This window comes from Dendrobates tinctorius, unplaced genomic scaffold (assembly GCF_039654945.1).
Source record: "Dendrobates tinctorius isolate UK_male_01 unplaced genomic scaffold, ASM3965494v1 ptg000032l, whole genome shotgun sequence".
In the NCBI taxonomy this organism is placed as follows: domain Eukaryota; kingdom Metazoa; phylum Chordata; class Amphibia; order Anura; family Dendrobatidae; genus Dendrobates; species Dendrobates tinctorius.
The window spans coordinates 30745813-30758066 of NW_027361700.1; the positions used below are offsets into that span (position 1 = coordinate 30745813).

The following is a 12254-nucleotide window of genomic DNA, read 5'->3' on the forward strand; positions in this document are numbered from 1 at the left end:
GCTATAATATTTCTAGATTTCTACTGACAGTCATGTGAGGGCTTACTTTTTGCATGACGAGTCGATGTTTTAATTGATACCCTTTTTGAGCACATAACGTTTTTTGATCGCTTTGTATTCCGATTTTTAGGAAGTAGAATGAACAAAAAACAGTAATTCAGGATTTTATTTATTTATTTTTTTTTAATTCCATTCTCCGTGTGGTGAAAGTGATAATGCAGCTTTATTCTTCAGGTCAGTACAATTACAGTGATACCACACGTAGGCCATTTTTTTTTTTTACGTTTTACTAGTTTTACACAGTAAAAACAAATTTGTTTTTGCATTGTTGTATTCTGAGTGCTCTAACTTTTTATTAGTTATGAAAGGAGTCAGCTCACCCATGTCAGAAGTCCAAGGAGCAGAAGCGAGCAGCGCCGCCGGGAAACATGAGAGAGGGCAAGAAATGTTCCAGTGTCCAGAGCTTCTTTAAGAAAATATATATTGGACTACAATTAAAAATAAGTCATGAGACAAATCTATGCCACTAGGGAAGGGGGGGGGGGGGGGGGGGGGCGAGGAGACGTTTCCAGGCAGATTGCTTAATCATTGATCAAGGAATCTTTATTGAAAAGCGTTTGCATGTACATGTCCCCCCCCCCCCCCCTTCACTAGTGGCATATATTTTTTGTCTCTCATGACTTTTTTAATTGTAGTCAAATATATTTTTATTTTTAAGGAAGCTCTGGACGTCTGTTTATTACGTTTCTAACGGAGCTGTTTGGTGGCTTGTTTTCAGCAATACCAATTTTATTTACATTTGACTTTTTGATCACGTTTTGTTCCAATTTTTTTTTTATAGGTTGGGTTGTTCCGGATGCGGGAATACCAAATATGTGTTTTTTTTTTTTTATACATAAGTATACCTATTTATTGGTTTGATATTTTTTTTTCTCTTATTTTGTGGATCTGTGAATAATTCTGACAGCATTATGATGCCATCTGTGAGCTGAATGTCCATTTTTCACTCACTGATAGATTAGAGGAGATGGAGAAACTTTTTATTTTCCCTCATTAGTGAAAAAACTAATGACCATAATGCAACCAAAATCACTGGCTTTAGGCTTCATTCACACCTCAGTATTTTCCATGTACGAGAAAAGCGGATGATGGATTTTTTTGATCAGACCTGATCGCAGTGACATCAATTTTTCTCGTACATGGGAGAAAAAAAACCTTGCCAACCTTCTCCATTCTGACAAACCGTGAAAATCAGACCACACTCGGATGGCATCTGAATGCTGTCCGATTGTTTTCACAGAACCATAGACTTGCCTAGCCGATTTTGATCAGATATTCAGATTAAAATCAAACATGTCTCCAAAATTTTGAGCAGACCATTCCATCCGCAAAAAATCATGGACATGTAAATGGTCCCATAGACAGTCATAGGTAAGAGTGCTAACCATGAAAACCACGGATAACACTCGTATGAGAACAATGGACGTCTGAATGAGGCCTTAGAGTATCTGACTTACATGGAGGTGTAGGATGCACCTTTTATGCGTGCCAAGAATTAGGGGTGCAGAACCTTCTTCTTCTGTCTTCCAGATAGACACCATCTCAGTATATCATAACAACCACTGATATATTTACATTTCTGATTTATTAAAGTCATGTACAATCAGTGCATCATCAGAACATTGAAGTCTTGGCCTGTTCAGCACATTCCACCAACCCTGGACAGACCGAGCACAGACCTACTACAACCATTTATCAGGAGTCTTAGAACATTAAATGAATCCCTAACCCAGCTCTATTCTAGCATGTGCAGTACCAAGGCTCACTGGTAGGTGGAGGTAGAGAGCGATGTGGTTCGCATTTGCCACTGGTAAGATTACATTTCTTTATGTATATAAAAATATAAGCTTTGTCCTGTGCAACCAGGATAAAGCAAAACATGAAAAAACATGGAATTGGACCCATTACTTGTACCTTTAAAAGTAAATAGACCAGATATAAGCAATGCACTGACATTAAAAAGACTTAAGCGGAGCATCATTCTTTTCCCAGTTTAGTTTCTGGGGCAAAATGAGACACTAAAAGAACATTAAAAGTTCTTCTGGAACCCAGAGTAGAAGGACACAAGATTATGTGTACAGAATTAATTCTGGAACTGCATACTGGCCAGGAGCATTGCACTACTAGATCAGTAGTTACATGCCTCTTGTAATATGGTGGAGGCTGCATAGCCATCAAGTGCTCATTTCTAAAATCCCTACTTCCACACCACATGCTACTAGAAGAACATGCAAGATAACAAGGTATGAAGAAGGCCATGTGGTCTCTTCCTGCCTCCCATTAGTCAAGTCAGTGCAAAGTGACGTCTTCAGTTTTTCATTGCCTTTCAGCTCAGTCACGTGATACAGATTCAGTTTTAAGGCTCCTTGGCTTCAGTTGTCCTTTGGAAAGAAACAATACCCCTCTCCACCACCCGGTTTAAGCCAAGTCTCCGTAATTGTTCTACCAGGTTTATACTAAAGATACTTTTTTGTGCAGTGCCAGAATTTGGTGTCTCATTTGCTGAAGCGTGGTCCACAACGGACCTTCCAAAGCCTAGCCCTCTTAAAGTCCTACCCCAACCTAACTGGAAGATAGGTGGGTATGCTAGGGTTGCAGGTGGCTTCACTCCAGCTTCAGCTGAGGTTTTGCTGCTGGGTTCTGCAGAGGCAGATATACCACGCTCTTTAAGGAGGGTAACTAATCCCAAGGGGGTATTACGTCCAGAGTCAGGCTGGTCATTCCTTTGTGGGACATAGGTCGCCACTGGATCTTCTTTGTGAGGTTCAAGATTTAAGGAACTCAAGCTCTCAAAGCTTCCACATGAGGAACGAACTGCACGAAGACTGGAAAAAGACAAGAGGAAACCATGATGAGGAACATAGGAAGTCTATATTGTTTGATCATAAGCCAAGTGCGTTCAGATGGCTCCACCTATATGATCTTCTCTAACCATTAATACTTAAGACAAAACTTCTATTCTATACTATAAAAGTGCTGGCTATTGTGGCCCCTGAAACAAATGAAAACATGAGTGTACAGACAGTAAGAGGCATAAGCCACCATGGTGGACTAGAACGTCACAGTATCACATCGGGAAAAGCCCTCGTCTTAGATTCACTGGTCTCAGATTTCCTTCTGACATTCTGGCACAATGTTGCAGGTGAAGTTTGTGGTCTAGACTGAGCCTTCACCATTCAGGCAATGTGAAAAAAAAAAAAAAAAGTGTCCCTTTTCCCCAGCTAAAGCTTAAATGGTCCCAGACCAGTGAATAAACACAAGGCTTTCCTGTTCCTCCAAAAGGAGAAAAATCGGTTAATGAAGACAGATGCAAGGGTTAGCGCATGCAAAAAACAACAAGGAAACAGTTAAGGGTTAAAGAGAGAAAGCCTTTTCTGCCCCTCCGACTCAGGGTTCTACTATTAAAAGAGCAGTCTAGGCAAAACCGATGCCTGGTTTTACACCTAGTGCAGGGACTGAGGGGGCAGAGCATGACGCAAGGATGATCTCGCTCATGCTTAGTCCTCCAAGCCCAGCACTCGGAATCCCACAGGGCATCTGTTTTACCCGAAATGTTCCTTTTCCTCCCACAGTCCTGTCACTTCCTCTCATCAACAAAAAAAAGTTAAAAAATTTAAAAATCCCCATTAAATGCAGGTGTCTTTGTTTTATCAGTTTTTGCTGTGAAACGTGTTGTGGTGGAGACGCGATTCCTCTGCAATAAATATAGGATTTTAATGCCATTGGATGTACTGATACATCACTGGGTCAGAATGCCCGTACTACCCAACAGTCAAGTTTGGGCCAGACCACAGAGGGATGTGGTATACAATAACCTGCATTTTAAAAGGAGGCTTTTTTGTTCATTTTAGGAACATTCCTGGGTGAAGACCGGGGCGATGCATTAATAAGCCCAACATTTGGGATTCATTGGCAAGTATACATACTGCCTATCCGGTGAGGAGCATTTTAATAAATGACAGTATGGAAAGGGAAGCCGTGACTGAAGCCCTAGAAGACCATGTTTACACTGGGCCTTATATATTAATCAAATATTATTCAATGGCATTCGTCGCCCTGAGGTCCACTGTATATAAAAAATCATACTTTATGTATAGATATTATATTAGCATGGTCTATTGTGCCACTCCATGCTTTTCATTTCGAGTAACATGCTGGTTAATGGAGGCAAAAGGCCCCTTTGTCTGCCGCCATCACACTAATGTATCCCCTAAGACAAATCTGGGCCCACGCTGAGTTTTGTGATGCGCCCTCTAATTTCTGTAGATACACAGCATTTTATCAGTCACTTATGATCAGTTTAGAACAAACGAACCCTGAGAAGGAGTCACACTATTTGCAGTAACCTAGTTCAAGATAACTCAGTGACCAGACGTGTCCCCGGCTATTATAAATTATTTCCTTGGCTGGTGCCTATAGGCGAGTAAGGTCTTGCGAGCACTGGTGATGTCCATCCTTGGAATTTCAACACCACCAGCTGTTGCAGACAAAGCATCCTCTAGATGGCGCCAATTCAGAACGTTAATACTGGTCCTCAGGACCGTGTAGGACAAGGACCGTGCGCTACGCCAGTTCTGTCTGGTCACTGAATCACCCTTAAGAGACCAGAAGGTCACTGCCAACTGGGCTACCTGATGCTTTGCGGTGTTGTCTGACCCTGCACTCAGACGCCTCTCAGAAAGTCAAGCAATGGAAAAAGCGCTTCCACCAGGACTTGAAGTGCCTAGAACCGTGAGGATGGAAAATGGACACGAGTGAGGGATAGGGAGGAAACAGTGAGTGGCGCAGGAAGAAATGTAGCAGCTGGCAATGTGGCATCCATTCACCAGAAGCTGGAAAGGAACAAGTTAACCGTGCAAAACATGCAGACGACATTGGGATTTATATCAGAGAGTGCCGACATGAGGTATCGAACAGTCATTTCTCAGCTAGAACTATGATGAAGGAAGTCATTTTAGGGAGAGGGGACTCAGAATTAGACATTTCTTCAACTTGGCACTAGTGATGAGCGAACGTGCTCTGATGAGGTGTTATCCAAACACGCTCATGTGCTAACCGAGTGTCTTCGGCGTGCTCGAAAAATATGTTCGCGTACCCGCGGCTCCATGTCTCTCGACGGTTACACAGTCACAACATATGAAGGGATTGCCTAACAGGGACTCGAACACATTATTCGAGAACACCTCGTCTGAGAACTTTCGGTCATCACTACTTGGCACAAATCTGCAATGAATGGTTAAAAAAAAGAATAGTAATTGGATTAACCAGTGACTGGATGACATTCTGTCACCAGAGGACACGGCGTCACCGAGGCCTAATCCCCAAATGTCTGAGGTCAGTGATGGTGCAGCACAGGAAGAGAATTTTAAAAGTATCAGAATTGCATGTTGTTTCCTGTTACTTTTAAGAAGATTCTTCCCTCCAAGTTGAAATCCCTGCATTTTAAAACCACCGCCTTAAAAAAGGAAAGGCTTTTCATGAGCTCCACCTACTGGACAGAAGTTAAGAAAAACAATGGGTAAAGTGAATGGGAATGAGCTGGAACCACAGTCACCGCCATGGACTCTCATCTCACACAAGATATATGGCGCCTATGCCACCATACTAAGGTCTCTGTAACTGCTGCATATACGTACAGGGACAGGACATATGAAGATAGCGACGAGACAGACAGAAGTGCAAACCATGAAAAACCCACCTGGATGTGACCCGCGTAATGTCCTGCAGAGGGTGCGACATGCGACATGTGGTTATGGTGAAGGTAGACGGAGTCTGGGGGAGGTTGTTAGCAGAACGGAACACTGAAACATACAAGTCATCTATGTATTAGAGACGTACAAGATGGGAGTCACATCCAAGGGCAGCACTACTTCTAAGGAAACATCTGGAGGGGACAGAGGACACTGCTGTATTTGGCTATGAACTTTATGAATTATACAATGTAGATTGCCATTTTTGGCCTCAGTCACGTGGCAGTAATGCAGGAAGCAATAATGCCCTGTCACTGCGTCTGTCTGAAGAGCAACTTTTGTTGGAATTGATCCAGAGCGCAGCATGGAATAGCACTGCTCACTCAACATTATGGAGGATTTCTTAGTTTTCTAAAAAAACTGTACTTTACTCACCTTCCCCCGATCCAGCACTGAGTCTCTACCATTGCTCCCAGTGGATTTTTTTGTCTGCAGCAATCACGCCATTTTAACAATGCTGCAAAAAAAAAATCACTGAGCTCGTGCCAACAATTCTAGCATAGCCACTGAGCTCACTGATTGGCTGTAGCATTGTTGACGTGACTTCAGCGCTGAAGTCAATAAGAAGACACCAGAAGCAGCGTTGGAGACTCAGCTCTGGACCAGAGGAATGCGAGTAATGCACAGCTTGCCTTTTTAAAAGTAAACATCATGGGGACAGGAGTTTTCTGCCACTGGTCAATGCCTTTAAAAATCAGTTCCCAAACATGTGGCACCTTCCCCATGGAGTCAAAGCTATAACCCAGTCAAGGGAGAGCCTTATAGATCCCTGTAAGAAAGAGGTCTCTAGTAATGGCAGAGGGATTGTTTGTCTGACCAGTGAGGAGAGTGGGTGTCATTACAACCTGTTTCGAGAAATTCAGAGTTTGCCACATATATAACTCTCCATTATGACCTACTGGGAGTTAAAGAAGCAGTGTCCGGTTTCCATACATTTCCATAATAAGGAAAAATATCTGCATCCATACTTACTGTTATTTGGTTTGCTTTTGGTTGGAGTGGATGTAGCAAAGGCTTCAAAACTTATAGGTTCCAGGTCATCCTCCTCAAAGTCATTGAGATTGTAGACATCTTCAACGTCAATGTCTAATTCCTGGAAGTCTTTGGTTAGCACACCGGGGCGAGGATCCAGAATGCCGCCTAAATTGGGCTTAGCCAACTTCTGCCAGTGCAGCAGGGTCGCTGAGCCTGGACACAAAGCATACAGTAAGTCATAATTGACATTGTTGCATAGTGATTTGATAACACACATTGTGTCAAGTATATTCTAACCTTCTATAGGTTTGACAATCTGCAACTTCTCCGGTAGGTAGGACCTTGAACCCAAGGAGAAGCTTGAGCTGCCGGTTGCCTCAGAGATGCCAGAATAATTGGTGCCAGTGGACAGGACACTTTCATTGGGGGTGAGGAACCCACTTGATGTCTCACCATGTCGTTGCAACTTGTGTTCCCTCTGTTCGAAAAGGCTGTCAGGGGTGTGAGAGTCCTGCTGAGCACTGAGTATCTGAAGAGCTGCAGCCAGGTCCTGGCCTCCAGGTGTGCCAGGGGTCCCCAACTTCTTCCCTCCAACACTGTAAATGAAAAAAATTTAGATTAAGGGTTAGTAATGGACCAAGAAAATCCTTGATTTCTTAAAGATTTATGAAGCTGTAGCTTACACAGAAGATTCAGGGTCTGCTGGTAGTAGGGTCTGCTCCTCTTCTAGCACCATGCTGGTACCCTCTGACTCACAGAAGCTCATTGGAGGAGTACCAACACGACTGGGGGCAGCTGATGGTCTCTGAGATGGAGCTCGAGAGCCTGGTACAGATCTGATCCTCACCACTTGGTTGGCAGCTTTAACCGTCTCAAACACTCGCTTGTAGCTCCTGTATGGGTGAAGAGGTTAGAGGACAATCAATAGTCAGAAACTCTGACATTGCTGTAATGTACACATACAACATAAAATGAGGGGCCTTCTAGGTGTTTCTAGTAGTGATGCTGCAATGTAAGTGTGGGGGATCAATGACAGCATATTTTGTACACTGTTCTTCGAAGACCCGCTTATTGAATGAGTGAGGCACGTACTTGAGCTCGGAAGAGGCATCAATGCCTTTTCTCATGGTTCCTTCAATCTCCGCTGCCAAGGAATCCTGTGGAGAAGAAACACATACTAGGACTTTGGGATTATGGTCCTGCAAAGCAGAGAAGTTGCAGATGGTCATGCCTGCTGCTTACCAGGGGGAAGATGTTCAAGGTGCTGTATCTGCTGATGGAACTGTTAGGAAGGCTTCGGTTTCGTTGGTTCTTTAACTCTTCCTGGGCTTCATGTAACATGTCCTGGCATTCTTTGTGTTTCTCCTGCAGATCTTGAAGCTACAAGAAAATAATTATTTTAGAATAACAGCCATAAGGAGGGCATAGCACATCATCTGACATATCTATTCAGAATTATTTAATAGAAGACACTTTCATAGGACTCTGCTTTGTAAGGTTCCTCTGTTATTCCTCCTGGAAATCTATCAACCAATAGAAAACTGGGCACTTTTACTTTTCTTGTCAATAGTTTTTGTGTGTACCTACACATTCCGATACCATCCACTCAGGACAGATTGTGTGGTAAGGACATTATCAGTCAGCTGGTATTTTTTGGTGGGATATGCCATTCTAATCACTTGGGATAACTTCCTAATTATACCAAACACACTGTCTAATTATCAGAGTCATAGCATAGAGAAGCAGTGTGGACGAAACGCGCATCGGAGTGCAGGGACATGGCACGGTCCCCGTATTCATAGTAAGTCTCATTGCATGGAATTTAAGCCTATATATAGTATAACATATGGTGGTATTTAGCGGTTTTATATATAGGTTACATTGAGGATGTTGGTTGTCTCCATCTATTGTTGGCACAGAGTCCTATTGTAGCACGTTATTCCTCTACGATGTCCATGTACTGAATCTAGGATACTAACTACCATACATTCCGAATCCAAGGAATTTATTATTGGCTATTTCTCTCTTATACAATAGCACTTTATATAGAAAACTCTATACTCCTTTTAAGTCACCCTATTTTTGCGAAAACAGTATATGGCATCCATACTAAGCCTCATCATCTATATTTAGCAATAAGGAATTTATTCCTTCACAGCCTACATGCAATACTTACCTATAAAGGATGTCTAATGTCTAACGGGAGCCCTATCCATCAGCGTCCCTCACATTAGAGGCATTTGTTTTATATTATTGTCATTTTGGGTATATTATTAAAAATTGCACTTGATTCTTGTGTGTGCTTTTTCTGGCCACTTTGTCTCCTTCTAATCAAGGAGACTCTGACTTAGACTGAGTTTCTACCCTTACACCATTGGTCTGATTTTATGCATTCAGCTGTACGTGCCTCGGTTTTCAGCCTGAATTCTCGTTCCTTCACAGCGGCCAGATGTTGCTGCAGTTCTTCATTCTCTGCCGAGATCTAAAAAATCAGATAGATGAATAAACTAATCAGCTAATCACTTACAACAAGGGGCAGATATAATATTACATGGGGTATTCCCACCATTAGAAGGCATATTGCTAGAAAGTGCTATAAGTTACTGATTGGTGGGCTCCAGTCTCTTGGCAGGGAAGGAAGTGGCAATCTCTGAAGGAGCCTGAAGATTGACCCCTTTCCCAACACCAGCCCTCATTGAGAAGTAACGGCTTATCTTCTAAGTCATCACTTCTCATGGAAAGTATACCCCTTTATAGAATAGTGCTCCAGAATACAGTCACCTATTAATCCTGTGTCTTACAGACCAATACGTGGATCGCACTTACATTGCGGCACTTTTGCTGTAGATTGACGATCTGTGCCAGGAGCTGGCTGATCTCCTCCTGCTGCCGGGCTGCATCTTCTCCTCTTCGTGCCAGCTCTTCTGCCAGCAATGCCACTTGTCTGCTGGCTTCCGCTAGAAACAGAGCAAAATGGTTTTATACTGCAGCCAAAAACAGTAAACACCTTACTCCTGATTCAAAACATTTCAAGGGAACGAAGTGAAAATTGAAGCACATCTCCCCTTCGCCCAGAAGGAAAAATTCCCATATAACATACTTCCAGCAATGGGTCTTAGCCACAATACCACTGTCCCAGGCAGCTGGCAGGGACAGAACTAATGACACATGGGAATAGATATTACACTGAGTGTGGGCGACAGAACGTGGATATTTGCCAGTGTCACAAGTCGACCATATTGTTATTGACATTGTGGATGCATGTCATAGACGTGTATTAAAGTGTAACATAAATGGCAAGTTGACACAGGACAGATGACCGGGTGTCCTAAAATCTTTTATGGAAACTTACAGAATTGCTCGACACAGTCCAGCATCAAGGACCCCTCCTGATCCTCATAATCACTGGTGGCTTCAAGTATATGATCGGCCTAAGGAAGGAAAAACAGCAATTGTGAGACATCACCTACAGGTTGTAGATTTTCTACATCGCACCTCTGCACAGCAACTTATACCTGCAGACATCAAGCAACAATAGTACCTCTAGTCAATTGATACGATGTCTAGAACCAGGAGCACATATCCAGAACTGCCGGACATGGCCCCTACAGGCTGCCGACACCATGGAACAATAGTACCTCTAGTCATCTGGCACCATGCTCCGAACCAGGAGCACATTATTCAGACCTGCTGACATGGCCCCTACAGGCTGCCCAACCCCACGTAGCACCAACATGGCCCCAGCCGTACAGCTCACCTCACTGCGCATCTTCTGGTTCTCATCTTCCAGGCTCTTCAGCTTCTGCTCCAGGGTATCCAGCTGAATGCTTTGTTGTAGGCAAAAGGAAGACTGATTCCTCCGCAACCTATCAAGAAAAGAGAAGACACCCATACCCATGAAGACACTGATATGAGAGACGGTGCTCATGTCTGGAACATGTATAAATGAACAGTCCTTACGGGGTAGCGGTGACAGACACGGGTTCACTGTCTGAGATGCTGGTATACAGGTGAAGAAGATCTTCCCGCATTGAGATATCATGTCGCAGCTGAAAGACCTGAAACCGCACCAACAAAACATAGGAGAGATCAGAAAACCATGGCTGCTTTTTATCAGAAGCAGCACCACTCTGCCTGCCATTTGTTTTTCCCCTTTACCTCCTCTTTGGCAGCCTCCAGTTGTTCCTCCAGGAAATCATTCCTTATGGTCAGTTCCCTGTTTTGTTTTAGAAGAGACTGTCCAATGCGGGCGGCCAGCTCCAGGTCTCGCTCTTTCTAAAAAAAAAAAAAAAAAAAGACGAGGGAAAAATAAAACTGGTGAATTTAAAAAAGAAATTCATCACTGAACTTCAAAAGGTGTGAGAAAGGAAGTAGAGGAGTGTGGGAATCATCGCTCCGACCCCTGTAATGGTTTTTTCGCTATGGAGAGCCCTTTAAATTTCTTTGTATACCCTGGCCACTATATATATATATATATATATATATATATATATATATATATATATATATATATATATATATATATATATATATATATATATATATATATATACACACACACACACACACACACACACACACACAGTGGGGCAAAAAAGTATTTAGTCAGTCAGCAATAGTGCAAGTTCCACCACTTAAAAAGATGAGAGGCGTCTGTAATTTACATCATAGGTAGACCTCAACTATGGGAGACAAACTGAGAAAAAAAAATCCAGAAAATCACATTGTCTGTTTTTTTTTCATTTTATTTGCATATTACGGTGGAAAATAAGTATTTGGTCAGAAACAAAATTTCATCTCAATACTTTGTGATATATCCTTTGTTGGCAATGACAGAGGTCAAACGTTTTCTGTAAGTCTTCACAAGGTTGCCACACACTGTTGTTGGTATGTTGGCCCATTCCTCCATGCAGATCTCCTCTAGAGCAGTGATGTTTTTGGCTTTTCGCTTGGCAACACGGACTTTCAACTCCCTCCAAAGGTTTTCTATAGGGTTGAGATCTGGAGACTGGCTAGGCCACTCCAGGACCTTGAAATGCTTCTTACGAAGCCACTCCTTCGTTGCCCTGGCGGTGTGCTTTGGATCATTGTCATGTTGAAAGACCCAGCCACGTTTCATCTTCAATGCCCTTGCTGATGGAAGGAGGTTTGCACTCAAAATCTCACGATACATGGCCCCATTCATTCTTTCATGTACCCGGATCAGTCGTCCTGGCCCCTTTGCAGAGAAACAGCCCCAAAGCATGATGTCTCAACCACCATGCTTTACAGTAGGTATGGTGTTTGATGGATGCAACTCAGTATTCTTTTTCCTCCAAACACGACAAGTTGTGTTTCTACCAAACAGTTCCAGTTTGGTTTCATCAGACCATAGGACATTCTCCCAAAACTCCTCTGGATCATCCAAATGCTCTCTAGCAAACTTCAGACGGGCCCGGACATGTACAGGCTTAAGCAGTGGGACACGTC

The 12254-nt window shown here is 42.9% G+C and overlaps 1 protein-coding gene across 4 annotated transcripts in view; it reads right to left on the bottom strand.

The window, feature by feature from the left end:
- Positions 1-1626: 1626 nt before the first annotated feature.
- LOC141086555 (trafficking kinesin-binding protein 1-like) overlaps positions 1627-12254 on the bottom strand; it is a 73597-nt gene continuing 62969 nt past the window's right edge. For 2 of the 4 annotated variants that reach the window (XM_073572697.1, XM_073572699.1), the window contains 13 exons: positions 10944-11060; positions 10746-10843; positions 10543-10651; positions 10138-10216; positions 9612-9742; positions 9193-9267; positions 8028-8165; positions 7878-7942; positions 7469-7678; positions 7083-7381; positions 6783-6998; positions 5759-5861; positions 1627-2885 (listed from right to left, as the gene is read on the bottom strand). In XM_073572697.1, the coding sequence (XP_073428798.1) occupies positions 2417-2885; positions 5759-5861; positions 6783-6998; positions 7083-7381; positions 7469-7678; positions 7878-7942; positions 8028-8165; positions 9193-9267; positions 9612-9742; positions 10138-10216; positions 10543-10651; positions 10746-10843; positions 10944-11060 (2109 nt within the window). In that variant the 3' untranslated portion in view covers positions 1627-2416. Of the gene's footprint in view, positions 2886-4691; positions 4784-5758; positions 5862-6782; positions 6999-7082; positions 7382-7468; positions 7679-7877; positions 7943-8027; positions 8166-9192; positions 9268-9611; positions 9743-10137; positions 10217-10542; positions 10652-10745; positions 10844-10943; positions 11061-12254 lie in introns of all 4 variants that reach the window. The other 2 variants (XM_073572700.1, XM_073572701.1) reach the window with 2 other exon arrangements.